Below are 24,529 nucleotides of genomic sequence, written 5' to 3'. Positions count from 1 at the left end.
AACCAACGCAATTGTGCATAAAGACATAAATTCCAATGCATTTACAAGTAAATGTTCGCTTGACTCAAATCCACCCTGCAACCACAAAACAGAGATAAACTAATCTAAATGACCAACAGATTTACATGGGTAATTACAGTGACGAGGAGTATGACTGTGAACATTTAGGTTTAGGATCATACTCAGGTGTTCCTTTTTTTCACCAGATCACCTTTGAGTTTATGCATAGGGCAAAAAAAAAAACCGACCTAGGTATTCTGAGATAATGAGTATAATGGTAATAAGTATAATGCTGGTGAAGATCCGTAGAAATAAAGATGACTGTGATTAAAACACACACGCATACAAAACATAAGCGTTAGAGCCGTCCTGCAGTCATCTTTCAGATGAAGGCTGAAGGAAGAACTTTGTGAATGAGCTCGACGAATTTCAACACATAATGTAATGACCGCAATCCACCAGTAGATGTCCTTATAATGTCTGTTTTGAGTATTCCTGTCTCCACACAGTTCACAGCTTCCAAATGCTCGCCGTAAATAAAGCTAATGTGGGTCAGTGATTTCTCTGCCCGTGGCGCAGAAAGCCCCTAAGCCCTGCGCTAAAATCAGTCTGATCCCAGAGGATGCTTTGACCAAAGAGGCCTGATAAACTGAACATGACTCGGGTCCACTGAGAGAGAGATCAAATATGGCACAGGCACTGACTGAAAATGAAAAAAAAAAAGAAAGAAGAAAACTCAAAACAAATAAGTATCAGAGCCAGAAACATGCTATAGTTTCCAGACCATCATCACCAATGAGCTCATCAGAATTCTCTTCTTCAACATCACTGATAGCCATAACAAGCTACACCACCCGAGCCAGTTTACACGATCTGACACATCTTTTAATATCCATTTTTAGTATCGATGGTGCAGACATAAAATGCAACAACTGATAACTCAACTCAGAGTAAGAAATAGAATCAGTAGGTAAAAAACTTCACCTACAAAAGGAGTTTGTAGAAGTAGGACAAAGGTTGGCCGACTGTATTTGCCTATTTCAGTGCTTACAGACTGGTTTGGTATTATTGATGCAACACAGCTGACATCAAGCTCTAATCTCCTTTCTAATCATCACAAACCTCATTGAAATTGTTGGGTCACTTTCAGGTCACAGCTAGTTGGCTCAGGCGTACCACTCACATGAAAGCCTGTCACTGTCCCATGGATCCTTTCACTTCAGGCTTAGGGTTTAATATAACCACCGTAAGTAATTAAATACAGACCTGATATTCTAAAAAGCTATTCCTCATGTTAGTAATGCGTCACATACCAGTGAATGAAAACTTTGTTTGATTGCACATTAGATCACCATGTAATAAATATTTTGAGACCCAACTCAAGAAACAGCTTATCATTTTGTAGGACAACTTAATGACTGTCTTGTTTGTCTCAGGCATACCTGTTTTGTGATGTCTTGGGATGTTTTTTAATGACAGAGTAGAATACCTGAAAACATCATAGCTGTTTAGGCTTTCCTCTCATTCGTTATTCCCTGGTTTTGAAAATGTCCCACAGTTAAAAGCAGTGATCTAGTGTGCTGTAGCGTAATATACGTAGCACTATAAAACAAGACCAATCTAAAAGCTGTTTTGACACTCTGGCTTTCATTGTCAAAGTCTGATGCAAAATGATGCAAAATGTCAGAAGACAGACACATTGATGATAGTGTGCTCTATATGAGACTCCTTGTTTCCCTTTTCTTACATACAAATGTTTGAAAAAAAGGCCCAATTACATCGTGAGGCCTTCATAAGATGTTGCTTCTCAGTATTTCGCACATTTACGAGAACAGACCTGAGGAGACTTGTATGAGTTCTTGTTTGCTTAAAGCGTTACTTTGGTCTCCTTACTTCTCTGAAATATTTCCCATATTATAAAATAACAAAACAAACAACAACAAAAAAATAGTTTGAACAACATCACATGATCCGTGATACTACAACTAGTTTGAAAACCAAATTCCAATCTAATTGATGTCGGAAAGAAACTTGAATTGAAGAAAACCTACATTAATCCCAAAGGGGGATTATGTCGTTGCAGTGCTGATGCAGTGCGATTTGCCAAAAGCTAAATTAATAAACAGATACTTAGAACTACCAAAAACAGTCTGAACAGAGACAGACTCCTGAAGACTGATATTTAAAGGGTTTGTTTACAGAGAGCCAAAGGCATGAAAGTTACAGGTGAGTTTCCCGGTGAGTGTTATAAGGAGGAGGACATCAGCACCGGGTAGCCATGCCCAAGGGAAGGCAGGAGCAGGAGGGAAACAACCAGTGAGAGAAAACAAAGAAAAGCACAGGAAAAGCCACAGATCCTAACAATAAGTACAGTAGAGGGTGTGCAATGTTGTTCATTAGTGAAACAGCTTGTGCAACATTATTTTTCTACAGGTTCCAGGGCAGTCCACAGCTCAGAGCCAGCCTTCTTTATCAGTTTCTTTGAGTCGCTGGCTCTGATGCTGCAGCCCCAACAGCCAAGAGGGAATTCACACGCCGCACCGCTCAATAACAGAAGATATGCAAACAATGCTGCAAACATAAAAAGAACCAAGCTTCATCAAAGAGTGAATTCTACTGTGTCCTTCTTCTGTGCAGCTTCTCTCAGCAAGGCTACACATGCATCTGAGTCAAGCTACGCACACACCTCAACAAAGCTGTGGACTGTAGAAGTAAAAGTTGAAAACATTCTTCTGCCTGTAAGTTTCTCTGTGGGAGATCAGATTCTGTTTGGGTTCAGATACTTTCTTTGAGCTTTATTTTTCGTGCACTCTGTTTAAGCCTTCAGTCCCCTCAGATAGATTCTATTGTGTTCTTGTTTAGTCATAATCATAAGAGTTTCTAGCCTTTGTGGGTTTTTTTAAAAGTCCTTAGTTGAGTGTCATCACGTTGAATTCATTCATCTATATTCATTTTCATGTTTCTGTTGAGTTTCTAGTCTGTGTACGATCTGCTTTGTCTCGCGTTACTTTCAGACCTCGGTTTACTTTAAGTTATTCTTGTCATTACCCCCAGAAGTCTTGGTCTTGTCCCTTGGTCTCGACTCACACGTCTCCTGGTAATTACTCACCTGTTGTTTCTTAACTCATCAACCTTCCTTGTATTTATAGCTCCCCTGTCCCCTCAGTCATTCGCCAGTTCGCTGTTATCTCTTCCTCCGTGGTTTTCCAGCCCTGCTGCTTCTTTGTGCTTGCTTTTTGTTCATTTTTTAATTCTTTATATTATTTTCCAGTTCGAGTCTGCCCTTGGTTTGATTAATAAAGACTTTCTTGGTTCATTATTAAGTTTGCCTCTGGTTAGTCAGCCCTTGTATCGACTTCCATCTCTTTGACCAAGGACCACAACAGATAAATATGTGAATAACATCAGCTTTAGCTGTAATAACTTGCACTCAACTCTTTTCACAAAGATGCAAAAACATCCAACTCTGGATTAAGCACAAGGACCCATCTTGCTCAGTTTTGTATGATTTTGTTCAGACTAATGTAATTACATCCATTTTAATGCATGTAATTACATGCATGCATTTTAAAACTAGCTCAGACTGATACAATATATTTGTATATATTTTTTTAGAGTTTGTATGTCTTCAGCACGAGACTGAGAGCCTGATGAAATGTGACTTGAATGTGGTTCCAGCACAGCTGCTGTAACCCTGCTTTTGACTCAGAAGTTTATTGTGCTCTCTTCAAAGCGTGGTGCACCTATTCACATCGCAAGTTATGGTTTTAATTAAAGGAATTAGTCACTGAGTGTACCCCAGATATGAATGAGGTTACAGAACAGCATCAAGCAATTAGATTAGCAAGGATTTTTGTATGCGTTGCAGGGTATATTGATTAAAAATCCCAGTAAATTATTCTGTATTTGAAAGCATTACTGTATTTAGTATGCGGTGGAAGTGGCTCATATATTTGTTTGGTTATTAAAGACAGGGTTGAAATTCAAACGCTGTTGCAGAGGGTTCGCCCTCCCAGCAAGAATTCATTCTGAGAGGAAAATGCACACTGACAGAGCAGGAATGCAGAAATATGGGCATGACTTTTGCCAAGTAGACCCAAACATGTAAACTCTTTCAATCAAACACAGCACACCTACTTATTTAATAAAAACTGACTATTTCATAATGTGTGAACATTGTTTTCTATGGACCAGCAGAGCCCAGAGAGAGAGAGAGAGACTAATTGTATCAATAAGAACAATGTCATCCCAGCAGATGCAGGGCTGTCCAGCTTGTCATTCAGCTGTGCTCCTGCTGCAGAGCAGGCAAATATTTATTCATGGGCTGCAGCATTCATGGACAACAGTATTAGTGCTACTAGCTGAACTTCTTGTGTACTCTGCAGATAACTAATTATACATATAAAGGGGGCTCTTTTAGAGCAGCACCTGAGAAAAACATGTTGGGACAGGAACATTTCCAGCAATGTAAACAGCACTATGTCCATTTCAAAAAGTCCTTCAACCTGATCAACCAAACAGGCCGTTTGTTCTCCGATAAGACGTGGAAGTGGTATTATCTGCAGAAGACAAGCGTTGCACTGGTATTTTTCACATCTGGCGAGGTTTAACCCACTTCCCCCCCTGTGTAAGTTATTTAAATTGTTTAGCTTTCACAGGTAATAACACAGGTAATAACAGTTGTGTCTAATGCGAGTTAAACATGTTTCACATTGTAAAAAAAGGTTAAAACAAATGTGTCGGTGCCAGAAGAGCTCCGGTGGTCCTCGGTGCTGGTCCCACGCGTCTCTGGGACCATGCGTTTAAGGTTTAGCGGCCACAGAAAGTGATTCGTGCAGTTTGGACACGCATCAACCGCTCTCTGCAGGTCACCCCTCAAAAATGCGAATGAAGCTCGTTTCTGTAGGGGTTACGTTTGTTCTTCACTTTGTTTGATTTGTGAGATTTTTTTTAAAGGCAAGTAAGGATTAATTTGGGTGAAAAGAAGTCACTGGCGATTCTTTAGATTTACCGTGAAGTCTTCATGTGCCATTATGCATATAAAGCTGTAAAAGACAACAGCAAGCCGCCTGCACCGTTCAGGGCCGTGTTTTACACTACTGTAAAAGCTCCCTAACTGCCTGCGAAATGGAACAAACGAACAATGTTTCAGCCAGATGTGTGAGAAAACTAAGTAAAGGGAGGTAAATGTGAACCGCAGTATGTTGGGTGTAGGGGAGACGTGAACGAAGCCGATGTTTCCTGTGGTGTGGTCGAGCCAGTCGATGTTTCCATCCAGCACCGCTTCGTTTTTCTCATGCAGAGCGGGGAAACTGGGCCGAGATAACTGTTAACCGCTCGTATTTTCCGATACCTCTGAGCGGTTTTTATAAGAAGAGTCGTGATGAGCGGACAACCACCGTCTTGTTTCGCTCTCAACTTTGGACACAATCTTTAACAGTGTTGAGAGGGAGAGGGGACTCGCAAAAACTGACATCTTAAACAACCGTTTCGAGAGAAATTTTGTCTTTTAGTTCTGGCGGTTTCTCGGACAAAACAGTTTGCGGACAGCTCCACGCCAAAGGTGCTGTCACTTCCGGTGTAACACTTTTTCAAATTAAGGGCCTGACCGAAGGACATGCATTACGGAAAATGCATTTTACTTGAAAAGTTGAAATACATACAGCAATATACATATTTGGCCAGTGCATCAGGTCTGAAAAGACACATTTTACACAGGCAACACTGCTAAGATGCCCGTGAGTTTGATCCACAGTTAACTGCTATCTGCTCTGTCCTGAACAACCAGTGGTCCAATGCTGAAATAACATACGAGTTTGAATACATTTTTGGTTATTTCATTCAACAATTCTGTTGGGGGCCGTATGGACTGTATGCAGACCACCATAATAGGGACGTCCTTATCCATATTCAAGAAACTCTTGAAAGAGAGCATCTCCTACCCTAGCACTTACCCTGCTCACCCGGATTTCCTTCTATGTAGCTATTGTTAGCTTTGACGTAGCTGCAATGTTCTATCCTCATTTGTAAGTCGCTTTGGATAAAAGCGTCTGCCAAATGCATAAACGTAAACAGACCAGGCGAGAAAACAAAAACAGACAGAATAAAATTAGAGAATGGTTTCGGTAAGACAATTTAGCAATGTCTGACATGTGCAATGCTGTTATTTTAAAATCCCCAAACTCAACACTTCCGGTTTTACTTAGTGTCGTCACCTGGCAACTTGACTCTTTAGTGCGATAGGAGGGGACAACCCATAACCATCCTACGAACTCATTTCTCCTCTCGTATTCAAGGCTGTGGAGATCGTCCGCTGGTTCCGATGAAAGAAGTCAGACACAACTCGGGCTACGCTGTATAACTCAAACCTTCCGTAGTCTCACATGTGCTGACACGTCTCCAGATATTACACACATCTCGACGGGCGGCGGAGGGAACTCTAACTGAGCTGGTTTGACACATTGTGAACGTACTGCGGGGACGCGTTGAGGGGGAAGATGTTAATGAAGGAATACAGGATATGCATGCCTCTCACAGTAGAGGAGGTAAGTTTTCCGACAATTTCTACTCCCCCCCCTCCCTCCCTCCTTTGGCTCGTCCAGGGGCTCGGTGCTCCTCTGACGACCTTGGCAGCAAACCGCTCGGGGTTTGCCGTTGCAGACATGTGGCTAAGGGGGGTTAATTGGAAGTAGGAGGAATGAAGTTGGAGCACTTGGCTTAAATCTCCCATTTCTTTTTACTCCTCTCCTCCGGTCTCTGCTCACACGTGAAGCCGTTCTACAAAGTTAACAGTGTCGTCCGTATGGAAGCCTCGAGGCGAAACAACACAGTAGTTCTGCCTTTCGCATATGGCACGTTTCAGAAGTAAACAAAGCAAGCAGCACGCTCGGCACAGAGAGGATAATATGCGAGCTTTGCAGCCTCCTGCAAGACGCATTCTCCCATGCCTAGATGTACACACACTTGCAATTACATGCAAATTGGATTGCATTAATTTAATCACACCCTATCGGTTGCACGTGACGCTATCAAGGCAGATCACTTGTCTCCATACTTATCAGCATTCAAATACTTGTAATTACACCTGTGCAGCACTGATTGGCAGCCTCACAGATTCAATGGCCCGGTCTCTTTATTCAGGCCCCCATTTTTTTCTTTTCTTTTTTCTATTAAGTCTCACGACACGATCTAAAATTAGCAGTAGAAGATGACTGCTCTCCTGTCCTGTCCTGGCATGTATGCCGTGCACACCATCAGCACATTAGTCTGTTATCACCCTCGGCATTGGTTTTTCCTACTCGTTTTCCATCTCTTGTGCTGTTGGTGATGTGTGGGCGTACGTTGGTTCCCTCACAGCCTGGAGGCTGCTCGTCACGTTGAGTTATGGTCCACACTGCCATACCTTGTCTGCCTCCTATCCGGAGATGAAACATCAGATGGTTTTCTCTGAAAGGAAGAGAACAAAACAAACCAAAAAAACCCAGTTAAGATGAGACCATCTGAAATATTCGTTTTCATGTCAGCAGTGCTGTTTTCAGGAAAGAAAGGGAGAAATGTTTTCTCTCACTTAGATTTCCCTTCCTAAGTGCTGAGGTGATTATCATGTGTAACCTTATAGATGACTGCATCAAGTTTCTGCCTGTTTCCAGGTTGCTTTTAGAAGCCTTTGCAGGATTTGAGGAAATCACTGACTTGGATGAGAGAGAGAGGGGAAAACAAAGGATTTTTCTCTCAAGGCATACACCCACTTTGAAATACAGGTATAGAGACACCTTTGCATTTAAAATCTTGCCAAGAATAATATTTCTTTCCTTTATTTTTGCCCCCCCCCCCCCGTGATGGTGTCCACAAAGCTGCCAGGGCCATTCTCTCAGCACAAGCGGCGAGAAAAAGTAATCACCTGTTTCGAAACCTGAGCTCCAAAAGGAACCGTCAGTCTCTTAGACGAGGGTGCTGTAGGAGAAAGGTGTTCTTGAATACCTCTGGCGTGCACAGCCAGCACATGTGTGCATTGTGCAGATCTTTGCATTAACGAATGCCTTTACCATGCATATGATTTAAGCCAAGGGGAGCTTTCTTGTCACGCTGGCTGAACTTGTGAACAGATGGTTGCTCTGAGAAGCGCTCGGCTACAAATGAATGTGAGATGTCAAATTTCGCGCTTGCATTTCCATTGTAAGCTTAAATCCTTCAGTTGTACTTATGGACACGCGTCGCATTCATATGCCTTAAAAGTAGTAGATTACATCTTTTTTTTTTTTATTCAAACATCAAGGCCTGCCGTTTCAGCATCCACTGTCGTAACTTCCTGTCTCTATAAATAGCTACAGACAAAAACACTTCCTTTGCAACACAGGCTGAACTTAACAACCGTGCTCGTGTAAACTTGGAATAAACAGCAACTCCGAGCTTGAAATATTTCTGTTAACCATCCGCTCTCTCTGCTTATTGGCAAGATGTGAGATGGTGATGGGTGTTTGGATGAATGTCTTCAGTGAAGCTATGCGAGATCCTTTTACCGCAGTACATTCACACGTGGAAGTGTGGAAAAACTGCCACAGACGATGTAACAGTGTTGAAGTTTTTCTAATGTACTCATTTAAGGATGGAGGCATCAAGCAAACAAGACAGTTGCTGCTTAGATAACTCCACTTTGCTTCTTTTGTTGTAGATAAAGCCCAGTTTGCACGAGTCCCAGAGAGCGGAACGTCGCTGCTTGTTTACAGTATGAACTCGGAGTGAAGTTTCCTCAATGCTCCGGAGGAAACGCACTGCAGAAGAGGCAGTGGCTTGCTCTGTTTGCTCTTATCGTCGCAGAACACATTGCGCCGAGCGTCATCCCTCCTAAAAGTTGACTCAAAGTTTCCTGCTTGTCCTGAGAGAACGGAAGGAGCAGTTTTGATGGAAAGGTGGAGAGTGTAGGCAGGAGTGGATAATGATGGAGTACTTTGTGCTCAGAGGAAGGTGAAAAGGATGACAGAGAGAGATCAGGGAGGAGTGAGGGTCATGCAGGAAGTTTCTGAGAGATCTTTTTTTGTATTTATACATTATTTATTTATTTTTTTAAATGAAGCTCCCCAGAGTCACATCCTAAAGCTGTGTGTGTGTGTGTGTGTGCACTTGGGTTTGGAGCCACAGAGACATGCAGGGTTTCTGCTCTTTGTGTATTGTCTTTGGGAGGAGATTGCTGCCTGCTGCTTGGCTGTGTTGCGTCACCACAGCCCAAACCACTGCAGATGTTGGACCGGCTCTCCGAGCTGTGTTTATACAACTTCAGCCAACACCGTGCGCACTGTAGAAACCGTTAAAACCAAAGTGTACGAGCCGTACTGCGAGTCTCGATTCTTCTGACTCTTAATCACCTCTTTCCTGTCTGGGTGTGTGCTTGACGTGTTACTGCTGTTTGTTTCTCCCTCCATACTCCACATTCTACTCATTCTTTCTAAGTGTCGCGAGAGGCTTTCGGCAAAACAACTGAAACAGTCAGTCGGGCTGTTTTCAAGTGGCTTAGGGTCTGTCTCTGGCATTTCTCTGTTCTGCATGGGGCCAGGGCTCAGCTTTCAAAGTGAAAATCTCTGTTTATAAATGAAAAAATAACTAGTTCTATTAGGTTTACATAAGCTCTGCAATTGCAATCAAAGTTTCCACTGGTGAAAGCTTGCAAAGCCACATTATGGACTCCACTCTCCTCATATGTGAAAACTTCAACCCATATTAAGTATGAATTTCCCTGTTTTTATAAGCAAAGACGGCTCAGTTTTCTAACTGTGAGGGAGTTCAGTCATAATCTTCTGTGTTTGAGGGTTGGTTTAAAGTTCCACCTCAGAAGATTTAGTTGGAACACTATCCAAAGCCACTTGACAAAGAAATAATAATTTTCCCTTTCAAGTATCCTGAGAGTAACTCATCTCTCCCGTCCTGTTCGTGCCGAGCCATTCATCAGACACAATGCCCGTCTTTTCCTGGAAAGGATCGAGCGGCGATGATGCGTTCGTCCTGTTCTGCCTACCATTATGTATTTCTGCGCTGCAGGGCTCACCAACGCCACCCTTTCTTTGTCTGACGGTTTTTTTTTCCAGTTTACCTGAAAAATGCAGACAGTGCCCAACCTACTAGCTGACCTGAGTCATTTATGCGTCAGGGCTGCACCCTCGCTTCGCTGATCAGAGCCTTTGTTGATGAATCTGTATTTTTCATCACAACCACAATTTCACACCCTGATCGCTTCGTGTATTTAGCGGAAAGAGCACTGCTTAAGACTTGCTTAGAGCTGTACTCGGGGTTTGCTCCCAGAAGGAGGTTGAACGTTTTGACAGCTGACATACATGCATATAGTTTTTTAGAACGGTGGTTGCACAGGTAGCATGTGGATATATTTATTCACCTTCGAGATCCGACAGTGATTTTCTTTTTAAAAAGGAAGGTACTTGTGAAGGTGGTATTGGCAGGCTAAGAAAATTGATGGGTTGATGGTTGAAATGGTGGAGGGATGACTATAAATGGGAGGATGTGGGGCTGGCTGCTTGAATGAATGGCCGGCTGGAATGGCACCTGGGCTGCTGGCTCAGGCCATTTTCAGTCATTTTTCAAAGGCATTAGCATCTCTGCAAGTGTCAAACGTCACCTATGCTCACACTGTTGGGTGTAAGCTGCACGTCTGCATCTGCACAGCTTTCGAAATGGAAAAATAAATGAACACCATTCGTCAAAAGACTCCGAAAACGCAGTCTGCATGTGACTGTTAAATTGGAGTGGATCTAAAAAGTAATAGGATTAGAATTGCTGTGTCATATTGTGTTTTTTCTCCCATAAGCAGTCCTCTGTTGTACATGAACACGGAAGGGTTCACGTTGTAGGCACTGTGTCACCCCTCAAGCATGACTTTGACAATTTGAACCGTTACATGCAACACTGCCTCCCGTGGGTTTGGGCTTTTTGAAGAGAAAAAGAATCAGTTTTTTAATGAAGCAGAAGACTTGGTGGCTGACTTGTGTGATTTAAGTGCAAGCAGAAGTGCACCTTTTCCATGTTTACTCATTTAAGTCGGTGTTAAAAGATCAGAAATTGCTGCTGTGCTAAAACCTTCCTATAATAAGGATGCTTCAGCTTGATTGGTTGCTGTATTTCCAATCCATAGAACATATTTTTCTTGGCACTGGCAGTTAATTTCATATATATTCAAAGTTTAGAGATGAGTGGGAACAATTGTCCTACTTTGTCAGCAAGTCTTCTGTCCAGATTAATCAATAAGTTTGAGGGAGTAGAAGAAGACGGTATCATTGGTGGAGTGGCTGCTTTTAGCATTTAGATTCTGTGTGGCAATCAGATACGTTTAATGACTGTTTTGGGGATATTTTCCATTGTCCCTGTTCACAGAAGGGCATCAAGTGTCATGGGCAGTTAGGTGGAAAGAGGGCCAACACATTCTTCCACAGGTTTCTTTCTCAGATATTGGGTTTACTACACCATCTTGTCACCCTCCATAGTAGCAATTAATCAAGCACAAGTGACATGAAATATTCAAGATACATATATGTGCTAGTAACACAACACCACAAATATTTCCCACTGGCTCTGCTCCGCATTCATTCAGAAGACTGCTTTCTTTTTCCATGGTCGGACCCCTCCCATCCTCTGAGTTTGTTGAGGAAATGGGACCTGTTAGGCGATGTTTGTTTCTTTGGTTTCATGGTAAGGTGCAAGGCCTTTTTGCCATCTGGTATACATGACAATGCTATGATTCAATCAACATCCCATTTACTGCCATTTACTCCTCTAGAGGAAACCATCATGGGTCGTGATGGACCATTATCCTCAGATGAGGACTATTCTCATTTCCTGTGTGTTTGTGTGTCATTGTGCCCACGTAGGTGTGTTGCATTATCCGAAAGGATCTTTCATAACATGAGCTAAATGAGATCGTCACGCCTTGCTTGACAGTCAGACTCGGAGAGAGGCTCCTTCACTCACCTGTGGAACAAATTCTCTTTGGCCCAAATCAAATTTATCTCACTGGCCCTCACCCTCACTTTTATAGGGATAAGGGGCCCCTTTTCTGTAAGGGATTCAAGGAGAAGTGGTCATTTAGCCCTTGGAGCGGGATGTTGCCAGACTATTTGAATGGCTAAGTCTCTCTCTTGTGCCTGCATACAATTATATTTTGTGTTGGATGTACTTGATGCATGATTATTGTCTCTATTTTGCCAGCTGCTTTGCCAGTTGAGCATTTTTGAGCTCCTCTGATGCTCAGTAAGCGTAACCTAGGTTCCAAATACTGTAGAAGTGAAAACTTGATCTGAACTTGAGTTGACATGCAGTTAAAAATGGATTCCCTTGGAAATATGCTAGATTTGTCTGTTTTTATGTGCTTTAAAAATGTGCCATAATTACATTCAATTTCACTGTACATGGTGGGGCCCCCTCTTTGTCCATATGTCAGTATGAAACGGCCTCATGCTGAGCATCTCTTCCATTACCTATTTGCTGCGCTACCAAATCACAAGAGGGATAAAAGATGTCTTCTGCTGGCAGCCACAGTCCGAAGGCGGCTGCTACATCTGTCAAATGTGTGCTGAAAATAGAGACAAGGCAGATGATTTCTAACGGCTTACCCTTTGGTAGATTGAATGAGCATGCTGAGATTAGTATTAGATACTCCTTGTTTACCATCTGTTGTACATGCTTACCCAGACATGTGAATGACTGTATTAAATCCCCCAAATGTGCACAAAGATTGTAAAAAGGTTAAGAGAAAATTGGAGTTGATAAAATTCCGTGGGCGATGGAGGCTCACAGCGTCTTTGCAGTACTTTACTGCACATTCTTTCCTTGCACCCCCAGATACGCAAACTTCTTTGTTGTTTATCCGAAGACATTTTGCAGGCTGTGGTTGAGCAACTCTGACGGGAAACGTGAGCAGAGCTGGATGGAAAAGTTTATTCTTTGCATGAAGGTGTGTTTAGCGATTAGTTGGTGCCAATCAGAAGAGGGTTATAGCATGTAGTATATTAGGAATTTATGGGTGAGTTTATTATGTTATGAATTATGTTAACAATGCCCCCCCCCCCTTTTTTTTTCTTTTAACAATAGCGTCACAATAGCTCAATAATATGGTTTTGTTGCTGTTGTAAAGGTAAATACTACCATAAACACTTAAAAACTGCTCAGATCACCTTTTGGGAATATCTTTTTTCAAGATTGATTAATTAGTTATTTGCATATTAGCGCAGATTTAAAAAAAGTTCCTCTTAACATGAAAAAAACAGTGATTACTTTCCTTTTTCATCAAGTTCTTCACATCTGACTTCAGCCACAATGCAACTTTCTTTTGAGGAGGCTGACGATGACTCCTATCACAAGGTCCACATCATGGGTTTCAGAGTGTGGCTAAGGCTTGTAATTTCTCCATTGCTTTAGCAAAGGTCACATAGATAATGCTATCACTTATGAAAATGGCTTTAAAGTGGCTACATCATCTGCGACTGACTCTACCATATCGTACGTTTTCTGCCCTCATTTAAGCTGTGGCTGCACTCTTAACTGTCTGCCTTTTATTTCTGACTAGCTTTAACCACTAGAGGGTCTGAAGCGTGGGTTGTCATCTGATCTGATTTAATGTTCTGGTGGTCCTTTCTCACCTTCTACAGTCTAGCGTAGTGCATGCCTGTATTTGTGTACGTAAACCTTGTACAACCTTTACTTGGACAACAGCTGTTAGTCCCTGCTGTAACGCCAATGAGGAACTCTTAAAGGGTATACAGTAGATGAGGAGGTATTGCTGAAAAAAAAGGACAAAAAACAGCAAGACTTTCTGCCTTCTTTCCTGTTTCCTACCTGTTTCTGCTTAGTCCGTGAAGTGAGGAGAAGAAAAGATTTGCCAGAGGTTTTACTGAGATAGAATTAAGGCAGGCAGATGGAAATGGTGAGTGGAGATTCAGAAGTGATTTTATGCTTTAAATATATGTAAATGGCAAAGGAGAAGGGGAGAAGAGCTAGAGGGGAGGTGGAAAGAAGGCTCAGTGGTCTCATGAAATATATAGAAGCTGGAACAAGTTTACAAGGAAGCTATCTATGCTTTAATGCAGCTAATGGTTTCTGAGCTCGGGGACACTGTCTTGCTACTGAAGCATAACATGATGATACTAGTTGCCTCTGTAATTGCTTTGGAAGCACTGTGTAACTGTGCATGTACTGATTTGTTGTGTGCATCTGCAATTGTTTTGCTCTCTGTGAAATCAAAGCTCATCGGACATGGTGCATCAGTGCACACGCGTGTGCTCAAATAATTTGGATTCACATGTGTCGCATGAAGGTTTTCAAAGGTTTGCTTTGGCTGTGTCACTTTGGATCAGAATACACTCGCGCACGCCGGTCATCGTGCTGTTCCTCAGAGCCTGCAGCCCACACACAGGTGCAGTGCATCTTTGGAAGAGCTATCAGTTCAACCCCCCCCAACCTCCCTCCCACACACATGTATATAAACACATAGACATGCTATAGATAGCTATACACTGAAACGCTTAATTATCATCTCCCATTTCCATGGCAACTAGTGCCAATCGTGCCTATCATTATTCGGATAACAGAGAGGATTACAGTGATTTTACTGTTAGACCATCCTCTGGATAACTGTCAAATAACGAGGCAGTGATGGAGTCATGGAGTTCTCTCAAGCCTGAGATTTGACATCACCCTTTCAGTGTATTTTCAATGTCTCCGCTTTGATACAGTAATTGCAGGATAAGTTGGCTGTGTTGGTACAGTCGTTTGGTTTGAAGGGTCTATATTTGTATTTGGGGGGGATGATGTGAACAAAATGCTAAATTGATCTTTTTAATATGACACTCCTTCTGTGGACAATGTAGGATTATGGTGCCCCCATATAGCAACAAATGAGTGTTTTACCAATGCAGGGATAGTGTTACGTATGTACAGAGTGCCAGACTGCACCGGTCTTTTAAGACGATGTTACTAAATTCACTACTAAACACATCGGTGTAACTTGGCTAATATCTTCCCCGTTGGTGATCAGAGGAGTGGAACAGGACCCTCATTATTGCAACAAGGTGGGGTTGGAGTGCTGCGTGAGCGGGGAACCACGTTGGTGCTGTCGTCCATTTAAAACTATTAGTTCATACTTTAAAGCGGAACATTATTGAGGCTCTCCTGTGACAGTAGAGCCTCCAAGAAGAGGGGAAAGAATCATGTGTTCAAAGGCACAAAAGCCTTCTTTCTTTGACACGAAAACTCTCGTGCACGTCATACGAGAAGGTTGTTGCTAAGAAAGTTACGCAACGTATTTCTCTGATTTCCAACATTTGTCAGAAATTGGTGTGGTGACTTAACGTTAAGCGTTGAACACTCGTAAAGTGCAGCAGCTGCATGACGCATTACCCATGCAGGCACAGATGGACTGAACGGCTCTGACTCCGTCTGCAGCAGTTTGAAGGAAGGAATCTGCTAATCGGCTTGCAGAAGGCACTGAAGTGAAAATGGAATTTAATACACGTTACCACAGTGTGAGGTGGGGGAGATCTGCCATTCATTAAGTGTGTGGGTCACATTTAGGCCTCGTTGTTCGCAGTTTAAGTTTATCAGACTCACAGAAAGGACAGTTCACTGCCAATGACACAGAGGTGTAAACTGATTCTCTTAAATCGACACGTAACGAAATATGTTGCATTTTTCCCCCTTAACTTCATCACTGATAAATGTTTTTGGAAATTCACAAACACTTTACTCAAATTTGTTTTAAATGAAGGGCTAATACAAGGACTCTGGTGTATCTGGTGTCTCTTTCTCTCTCCTTTAGGAAAACAACAGTTTATGTAGCTTTTTTTCGTTTTTTCGTTTTAGAAAGAGCAGTTTAGGATTTTTTTTATGTCTATCACTAAAGCTTCCTCGGAAATCCAGTGAAGATGAAAAAATATCATCATTGGTTAATCCTGTAGCTTTTGGCTTCAGGTAAAGTCTACCACAAACACTAAATGAACTTTTAGAGTGGTAATTTAGTAACAACACTAAGTGTTTTGAGGAGGAGGCTCCCAGTATGTGGAGTTCTCTGCAGGCACAAGGCTTTGCAGCAAAGGACAGCTGCTACAAACCCGCAGACCTGGCAAAGATGTAAGGTCAATATTTCTTCTGTTACTTTCACATCAGGGAATTCTGATGAAGGGACACAGAGATCATCAACTCACTGAATGATGCTAATAAACTTTCTCTTATCTTAATGGCTTCACGGTGAAGCTCTACGGTCAGTCGTCGTCTACCTCTGGCAGGAGAGTGATGGGATGAAATGGAGGGGGAGAGAATGTGTGTGTGTGTGTGTGTGGCTGTTAAAGAGGAAGGGATCCTGACAGAATTACTGTAAAGACAGAATTACCGAGTTGCATGACATTCTCAACCCTTGCTTTACTTGCCTGACTGGTACATACGTGTGTGTGTGTGTGTGTGTGTGTGTTCACCCCTCTTTTAGTGTCCTCTTCAACAGAGTCAGCTCTGACCACGGCTGATTTGTGGTGTGATTTAGTGGATTAGGGAACAAAAATGCCAGCTAAGATGTATTGACTGGAGAAAGTGTGTGCATGTGGTACGTGTGGCTTCGCACATGGAAGCTACATGTTACTCAGAGAAGCAGAGGGGAGGAAAGGAGAACACCGTAGGTGGGGAGTGCATTTATCCTCTTTGCACATTTATAAATAGAAAATAAAGAGCAACTACTAATATTGTAATAATGTTTTCATTCCCAGTTTTACATTTTTTTTTATTCATCTATTTCGTGGCCGTAGCTTTTTCAGCCGATCATTTAAGTGCTGCAAGAAAGCACTTACTACAGACAGCTTAAAATCCCCTTTGTCCTTCTGTATGTTTCGTATGATGATGGTGATACGTGTAAATTGTCTCGATGCATTTAAGTTTCTGTGAGTGTGCGTTGGCTTGAAAACCGTAAGCATTCTTAAAAGTAATCCTTTCTCAGAAAGGGCAAGACCTGCTAAGATTTGTGGTGTTTCGTAACGTTAGCATCACCTGACTCGGGTCAGTCGAGACAGTTAAGGGCTGCACATGGCAACCGGAGGCAACTGACCTAAAGGGGCCCCATCCCCATTACCAAGAATTCAATTTTAAAGCATAATTAATCCTTTAGAGGAGATTGAAGAGGAATGGCAAGGAGATGCTTTTGATGAAGAACGTATCTCTATCACATGGTTTCTGGGTCATTTGTCCCAAATAGCCAACTTACCCTTTAATACAACTTAATTCATTTGAATGTCACATTGATTCATTTAAATCTACTTGCTGCTGGTGCTTATTCAGTTCAATTAAATTAAATTCAATAATACTGTGTTAAACCCCCGAAGGCACATTATATTGCTGCAGAATTCGTTAGAATTAAAGATATGCTGTTGTTATAGATGGATACATTTTTATCAAATATAAATCAGCTGATAAACTTGTAGAAATTTTACAGAGGAAGATGTAGAAATATTCAGAGGAAGCCATCAATAGGTTGGGGTGTTTTCGTACTATAGACAATATGAACAAGAACTCGCAGCCAACAGTTCATCATCTCTCCGTGTCCCATAGTCCAATAGCTGGGTCGGGAGGCGCTGGAGCTGTTCCCGTAGCCATTTTGCAATGAAAAAACAATATCATTATCAATATAATGGTTCTTCTTTTTCTCCACTACGTTCCCACTCTGCATCCAAGATGTCTCTCCTTCAACTCATCATGATTTGGGGGTCTTATTCCAGGCTTTACTTGCACAGTTAGCTGCTCCAACAGGTTAAGAACTTTCCTGTCGCCATGGTTATGCGCCATAAAAGTTGTAAAAAAAAAAAGAAAGACGCAGTATTCGCAGAGACCCTTGATGCTCATGATGCGAGTTCTTTTCTTTTCTTTTTTCTTTCTTTTTAAATGAGAATGAGAAACAATATTCATAATTCTTTTAACAATGAAATAATATACTCTGAACTGGAAGTATGATTTGTTAAGAGGCAGAAGTGAGCACAAGCCCCGCACTGGAAATGGCGTTCATGTTGGTGGTTTTCTGTTAATACTGTCTGAGAATAGCTTTAGGTCTCTTGTGCACCAAACCAACATGAAGAACCAGCAGTGATGAAAAGCTCCCTGCTGTGTCTCATAATGATGGGAATATTTAACACAATACAACAAGGAACTCTGGATCACTGCATGGTCTAATTAAGAAAAATAGCAGTGCATGCTCTGCGTTTTTCGATAATGTCATATGCAGAGTTGGTCTCCACATTTCTTCACCCCACAGGGCTATGTTGTTGTGAAAAGTGGAGCAGCTTTTGGAGCCATATTGACGAATGAGAAGAAATCACGTGTTTCAGTTAAGTTAGCCGTTACAGTTCTCTATCACTTCCCCTTTTCTACTCATGCACTCATTCGCTGAGCTGAACAGCCAATCCGAGTGAGCTCTCAAACTTACCAGCACAGTGGCTATGAACATGATTCCCAATTTTACGCTGTGTAACATCGGCAGTGTTGACACTGCATTACACACTAAAAATACAAGAGCAGTGGATGTTTGCTGATAGCTGATTGTCGACTTTGTGTCTGTGGATCTAAGATAGGGGTTTAATATTGTAAAAATGATGGGACCAAATGTGGGAAAAATCCAGTGTCTTGGGATCTTGGCTCATTTTAGATGCTAATTGACAGGTTGGAGTTTTCAGGCATTATTTTTGTAAACCTTCACATAGCTAAAAAAATTCTTTAATGCAGCTTTAATTAGCTTTATTGTGTTTATGTGAGTTTCCATAACAACAGTGTAATATTTCTTCACGGCTATCTTAGACATACAGGCTTTTTGAGGGGAGAAGGTTATTTTCTTTTTATATCCATTGCTGTCCATTTCATGCTATTGGTGCAAACAGCCTAATTGTGCATTTTGAAAAAACTGTCTTCCCTCTTCTCCATCACAGATCACCCTCCTACACTTTCCAGGTTTTACAGCCCCGGAAAGGCAAACAGGGGGCAGATGTGTCGGCTCTTTAAATAGACCTAAAGAGGTCTTAACAAGAGGACTGCTCGTCTCTGGCTCTGGTTAAAACCTCCTCACAGCTCTCAGATATTCCAAAAATCCCATAAAACTACTCATTCATTCTCAGTATGAGTATTTTTTTTTCTGTCTGTATTAGGTCATTTCTGCTGGTTTTTTAATATTTTTTTTATATCAACTGTTGAAGTGCTGCTGCCATGTGTAGCACAGGATCTAAAACTTGGATACACCAGTTCTACATATATAAATACTTGTACAGTGAAAGGGTTGGACAGAAACAAAAATAAGTAATCAGCTGATATAAGGGTTAGGTGATTGTGTTTGGTGACTGGCGTTTCTGTGATTTGTGTTCCGAGACGTTTTTTAAAGCTTCAACATGCTTCATATGGTCACTGACCCCTGAGATGATTCATCCCATATTGATGTGAGCTAATTTTTGTTACCCTTGCCTGTTGCTTTGTGACCCATAAATGTAGTGCTTGGTTAGCGCTAACATGCTACTGATCGCTTCCCACACATTTCTTTTCTTGGCGTGCGTGTATTTGAGTGCGTATGACTCACTCTCATCCCACATCCTTCTCTTCCAATGAGGACCCTTTTCAAAGTCCTCTGCCACAATCCCAGCATTCACTGGGGGAGGGAAGAGAGGAAACAAGGCTGTTGAATTGCTCTCTGGTGTGCATAGTGACATTGTTTTTAAGAGCAGCATAGAAACTGTATGGAGACCCCACCCCCACCCCCCCACCCCCCACCCACACACATCCACAAATACAGGTATATTAAAAAGCTATTCTCCTAAAAGTGTGCAGTTTCCATCAAAAGAGGTAAAGTACATAAAAACGTGGTCTTTTCTCTGTCAATTAGTCGTCTTTTCCTCTGAGCTTGACCTCTGAGTTTCAAAAGCCTTCCTGTGTGTGTTTGTGCACGAACTTGTGTGCAGACTTTTCATTAGCAGGACAGAATGACTCCCATCTGATAAAGATGGAGAAAATATTTGCCTGCCTCAGTGATGATCATCAGCATCTGTTTAGTTTCTGTAAAGATAAACTAATTCAAGGCAGGCAAACAGCTCTGGTAAAAGTTCCTTTGTTTATTATGTGGGACTGTTGCACTCAGTTCTGAAATTGGCTTGAAATGAAAAAGGTTACTCAACAAGCAAGACAGCAAACTTCATGCTGGGTAACTTCCAGAGTAGCATGCATTAGCAGGCTTAAGCTGTCATTCGTTAAAGCGAAGGCCTCTTTTATGTGGTTGCTGTGGAATAATTTACTGTAATGCTAATCTTGTGCCGGTTTATCGGGCTGCAAAGCATTAAACAGTCGTAAGAGTGAAACCAGCATTCAGTGTCTTTTTTAGAGACTGGAATGTTTTTGCTTGGTAATAAGACGGGTCTCTGTCTTGTCTCTGCCTAACTCCAAACATTTTCCTCTCCAACTTCCTTCCCCTCTGCACCTCCAGTGATGTCATTGCACACAGCTACTAACAAAAGTCCAAAGCCACTCGCTGCCAAGAGTGAACGGTGCAGAAATTTTGGTACAGGCTTGAAGCAAATTCCTTGAAGAGAGGGGCAGAAGAGGAGAAATAATCTTGTTTGGTGGGGTTAGAAAGAGGAAGAATAATGCAGGATCTGCTTGTAACAGGACACACTGGACCGGTGTGCAGATTTCTGAGTGCACTTAGTAATGGAGGGCTCTTTGCATTCACTCATTTTGGTGTCGCAGTGAAGTTGATCACACTTGGCACGACATCTGAGGCCTGTGTTGCATTGTATTGTGAGCTCAGTATAGAAACAATGAGGCACTGAACACATTTACTTGAATTTTTGTCAATGGAAAAAGCATGCTATAGTGTTGATTTTTATTATTTTTTTAAAAATTCTGCTGAACCATAATAAGTTCCACCCTTGCATGCCTCGATAACTTTACATAGATAAATATAAACCTGATGACAAACACTGTTTATAACCTCACTACATACGTTTAAGGGATGACGAGCAACAGGCATGTGTGAAAAGCAAGTTTGCTGCATGTTTGCAGATGTATGACGCAAGCAGCTGGCCAGGGAAGTGGGATCTGGTCCAAAGGGCTGAACTGTATTCCGAGACCGAACGTCAAGTTCCCTTAATTGTTTGTTTTTTCAGCGAGGGATTTCTTTGCTCAGTGTGAAGACGTGGAGAAAGAAAGGACATTGGACGAAAAAAGATCTCCAAGGGAAATGAAGAAATGAGATGAAGCGGTTCTGACTGAGCTGAAAGTGGGGGAAAGAATCTCTCTCAGATGGCTAAATCTAGACAGTATGTCTACAGTTTCTCCTCGCTATTTAATTTGTGCTCGTGATGTCTGTCATCTCCACACATGATTGACATATGTGTGGTTTTACAATTGCGTTCGCAGGAAGAGGGTTCATAGAACGAGGGAAGTGAAGCTGTAAAGTTCACAGCAACAATGTCAAAGAGCAGCCACGGTAAGGTTTAGCTTTGGGTCTGCCCAAAGATTTGAGATTTTAATCACATCAGGGGCTTTTTTTTTTTTTTGTTTTTTTTGTATGACCCAAAACACTTTTTAAAAGGTTTACTTAATAAGATATAAACATTCGTCAGTAATTGATTTTGTGTGGTTTGTCCTTATCAGGCTGTGGTCATAAAAGCATACAACTCAAACATTGTGCACATAGCCATGATGTTCTATTCAAATTGATGATAAGATTTATGAAGCTACAAATTGACTCGGTGTCATGGAAAATCAGTTCGGGGCACACGGTGTACGTGATGCTGCCTGTGGGGGTGTAAAGCCTTTTTGTGATTGTGTGATAGTGAACTACTTTAAGTTTTGGTTAGATCACTCTACATGTTTGTCATTTATGTAGGACACACGGATGGCTGATGTCCAAAGTTGTGATTAAGGATTGGGAACATCTATAAACCTGGCACTGATGACTTCATATACACTCAGATGGATGATTGGAGAGCTCATTTTAGAATTATAGTGTGTTTAGTGTGTGTGTGTGCCTGTTTTTGTTACCTCATCAGGTCACTTTATAAATCACCGACCTTGGCAAGACCAGTAAACCTTATGGGGACTAAAGCCCAGTCCTAATAAGGAAGAATGTCATTTCTGCAGTCCTGGTTGGGGTTAGCGCTATAACGTATAGATTAAGGTGAGGTTTAGGGTTCGTCCTGAAACAGGGAGGGTTAGGGTTCGGCTGCACGCAGTTGCATGTTGAGTCAGATCCGGCTTTTATGTTGTACGGTCATTTTTTTTCTTTTTTTTTTTCAGTTACGATTTTGACGCATCCGGCTGTTTGACAAAAGAAACTTGTGAAAATGTGTGAATGTGAGCAGCTATACTGGAACATTTGAGTCCAAATAAATCAGACATTTAATATGTGACAAAGTGACTGTACTCTGTCTCTTTAATGTTATTTTGACTGAAATAACTGTCCCTTTGTGTGTGTGTTTGACCTTGGATCAATAGCTGATGTTAGCAACACTGTTATGGAAACATGGTTAGTTTTCCTTCAGCCACAGAAGCCCAGATAGACAGAAGGTCAAGGGCAGTCAGGCAGAAGGCTTTTAAGTCAGTCACAGTAGTATGCCCACAGCTGTTGAATCCGAGTGGCTTTTTTGAGTCAGCTTCTTTTTGCTTGTTGACCAAACTAAGGAAAGCGGGCACACAATCCCAAGATAGGGGCTAATGTAGGTATGGCAAACAGGTCCTTGTGTTTTTACTTGTTCTTCATATAGGCGGGGAAACCTGTTGACTTCAGTGTTTTGTAAATGTTTTGCAATTATCTTAAAGCTCTTTTCCCACTAAGTTCTCTGTGGCCAACATTTCCTTTTCCAGAAGTGATCCCAGAACACTGCTGCTGTCAGATGCAGAGGCCTAAGTAATAAATGTCCACTGATTTACAATGACTGAAATGTCATACCACTAATGTCTCAGTGCCATTCTTCATCCCACCCGTCTCTAGTCTTTCGCACAAACAAATGCATCAGCGTGGTTAAATTCCTGACCTTGAAAAGTCTTGGAACCCTTTTGTAGAGATCTGCTCGGTTGCAGAAGTGTCTCGAAGTTGTTTTTTAATTCATGTATTCTATCATTAGTGTGCTCAGTGCCGGTGTCCTTCTCCTCTGTTTGTCAGTCCCATATATGGACTGCTAACCTCACCGCAGGGCTGCTAGCACTTTGTACCTTCAGTGTGTGAAATGTCACTCTTTGTGGAGGGTTACGCTCCAGATGACCTTTGCCACTGGAGGGGAAGTTCAGAGTTGTCAGTATTAATTGATTTTGGTCACCAGGGGGCCGGCAAAATGTCAACACAAGTTGTCAGATGCACTTCATGTTGTAAATGCTAACATTTATTCAGATTTTTATTCAACAGATATGGACAACATTAACATTTACTTGAATGTTGATCCAGCATTCATTGTGTTTAATTTGGACTCATTTGATGCCATTAGCTTAATGTTGTTTTTTTGTTACTTAGAGTTAGAATGCAATTGTTTTATAAGTTGTTTCTATTTAGTCAGAGTTGGTGCAAACTGACTTTACCACAGTCAAAAAATGTTTTGAATAGTCTTCCTTTAAGACTAATTCAATCACCTGTGCTGCATTTTTTGCATGCTTCTCTTAGTTGAAGCTATGTTCTGCTCTGCTGCATCCATCTGGCTGCTTCAGTCCACCACTGATCATGGCTTGCTCATGCTCACTTTCTACAACAATTGCTGTGTTTGTATTGCTCACTATCTTGTGTTCACTATATAAAGACTCACTAATAGATAGGGGCTGACAACTGCTGATGCATTTGGTACGTTGCTTGAGTGCAGCGCTCCATCATGATTATAAATCGTACATTTACAGTTATGCAATGCATAAACGAACGCTGGCAGGATACATATTTAGTTAATCTGAAGTGATGGACAGCACGGGGTTGCATGTTGTTTTTGGTTGATAACATGATGTAATCAACATCTCTCTCCACAACATTGAGATATAACTTCATGACACAAATATGTGCACACTTGGAATTTTTTCCGATTGCATTGCATCCATCTACAAAAGCACTGACTGCAGATGTAACTATATGGTGGACTTCAGTATACTAATAATGAGTTGATATTATACACATAAGCACTTAGTTAAGGCCAAACATAATAACTGTGAGTAAGCAGTCATTCTTTGGGCCTCTGCAGCTCCATCATCCGAGCCTGCATTCAAATGTATAAGAAGTTACATTACAACTTATCCCAAACATGTTGGTTTCATTTACATTTTTTTTCTAATAATTCACAAATCCTGTATTGTGGGCAAAAGAAGGGACAAACCACTTCCAACCAAATGTTTGAGGATTTGAGGGGTGTGGCAAAAATGTCTGAGATTTTCGATGCGTCAGTTTTCAGTCTTAAACAGTCACATGCAGGCCGTTTCTCTCTGTCTCATTCTTGCTCACAGACGGTCATCCCCCCTCAGGGAGCTGCTGCAGTGGACACTCAATAAGGGGAGCTCT

At 41.7% G+C, this 24,529-nt stretch overlaps 1 protein-coding gene and 1 long non-coding RNA gene across 2 annotated transcripts in view; both read left to right on the top strand.

Moving 5' to 3' along the window:
• Window positions 1–6,231: 6,231 nt before the first annotated feature.
• Window positions 6,232–24,529, top strand: part of LOC140305624 (cytoplasmic phosphatidylinositol transfer protein 1-like) — a 64,034-nt gene continuing 45,736 nt past the window's right edge. The window contains exon 1 of the mRNA XM_072384571.1: window positions 6,232–6,545. Coding sequence (XP_072240672.1) covers window positions 6,498–6,545 — 48 coding nt within the window. The 5' untranslated portion in view covers window positions 6,232–6,497. The remainder of the gene's footprint in view (window positions 6,546–24,529) is intronic.
• On the top strand, window positions 20,993–22,391 carry LOC140305625 (uncharacterized). Its single transcript, XR_011915367.1, has 3 exons — window positions 20,993–21,317; window positions 21,418–21,487; window positions 21,890–22,391. It is a non-coding gene; the product is annotated as an uncharacterized lncRNA (long non-coding RNA).

The sequence above is a fragment of the Leuresthes tenuis genome, unplaced genomic scaffold (assembly GCF_036924035.1).
Source record: "Leuresthes tenuis unplaced genomic scaffold, fLeuTen1.0.hap1 SCAF_4, whole genome shotgun sequence".
Classification (NCBI taxonomy): Eukaryota; Metazoa; Chordata; class Actinopteri; order Atheriniformes; family Atherinopsidae; genus Leuresthes; species Leuresthes tenuis.
Note: the sequence above shows the minus strand (reverse complement) of the source record. Positions and strands in the feature narration are given on the sequence as shown.